This window comes from Charadrius vociferus, unplaced genomic scaffold (genome assembly GCF_000708025.1).
Source record: "Charadrius vociferus isolate BGI_N301 unplaced genomic scaffold, ASM70802v2 C15366776, whole genome shotgun sequence".
NCBI lineage: Eukaryota > Metazoa > Chordata > Aves > Charadriiformes > Charadriidae > Charadrius > Charadrius vociferus.
The window spans coordinates 1-629 of NW_009657305.1; the positions used below are offsets into that span (position 1 = coordinate 1).

At 65.7% G+C, this 629-nt stretch overlaps 1 protein-coding gene across 1 annotated transcript; it reads left to right on the top strand.

Annotated features, from left to right (window-relative positions):
• Positions 1-66: 66 nt before the first annotated feature.
• Positions 67-576, top strand: LOC104293674 (signal-regulatory protein gamma-like; the record flags this gene model as incomplete). The annotated part of the gene is made up of 2 exons (XM_009893191.1): positions 67-193; positions 328-576. Coding segments are annotated over exons 1-2 (376 nt in total), but the record flags the coding sequence as incomplete, so codon positions are not given.
• Between the last annotated feature and the right edge of the window lie 53 nt (positions 577-629).

The following is a 629-nucleotide window of genomic DNA, read 5'->3' on the forward strand; positions in this document are numbered from 1 at the left end:
GACAGGGCCCCGATCTCGGCTCAGCAGCCCCAGATCACCCCTGGGCGGACGAAATCCTCCTACGACATGTCCAGCACCGTGACGCTAACGCTGGAGGCGGACGATGTCCGCTCGCGGCTCATCTGCGAGGTGCGGCACCCCACGCTGACGGCCCCGCTGAGGGGGACGTACCGGCTCAGCCAAGCCCTGCGAGGTGAGGGCTGGGGGGGGACCGGCGCTCGGGGCGTCCAGCTCCTGTGGGGCTGGGGGTCCCAGGGCAGGGACAGGGCACCCCGTCGGCAGCGGAGCCGGGGGACACCAGGCACCAGGCGCTGCCTCTCTTCCCAGTTTCCCCCAGTGTCCGTGTGGTCGCTGACCCGCCAAGCCCCGTTGAGGTGAACAAGACCGTGAACTTCACCTGCAACGTGAAGGATTTTTACCCAGGAGTTGTGGCCGTCACCTGGCTGGAGAACGGGACAGAGATGAACGTGGAGAATGTCTCCCGGCTGGTGGAGACCCCCCAGGGCTTGTTCAAGCTGAGTAGCGTGGTGGAGATCAAAGCGGTGGAGGAGAAGAACGAGTCGGTGTTCACATGCCGTGTGGTGCATGATTCCCAGGCCCCCATCGAGAGGATGGCCACCCTGTGGATC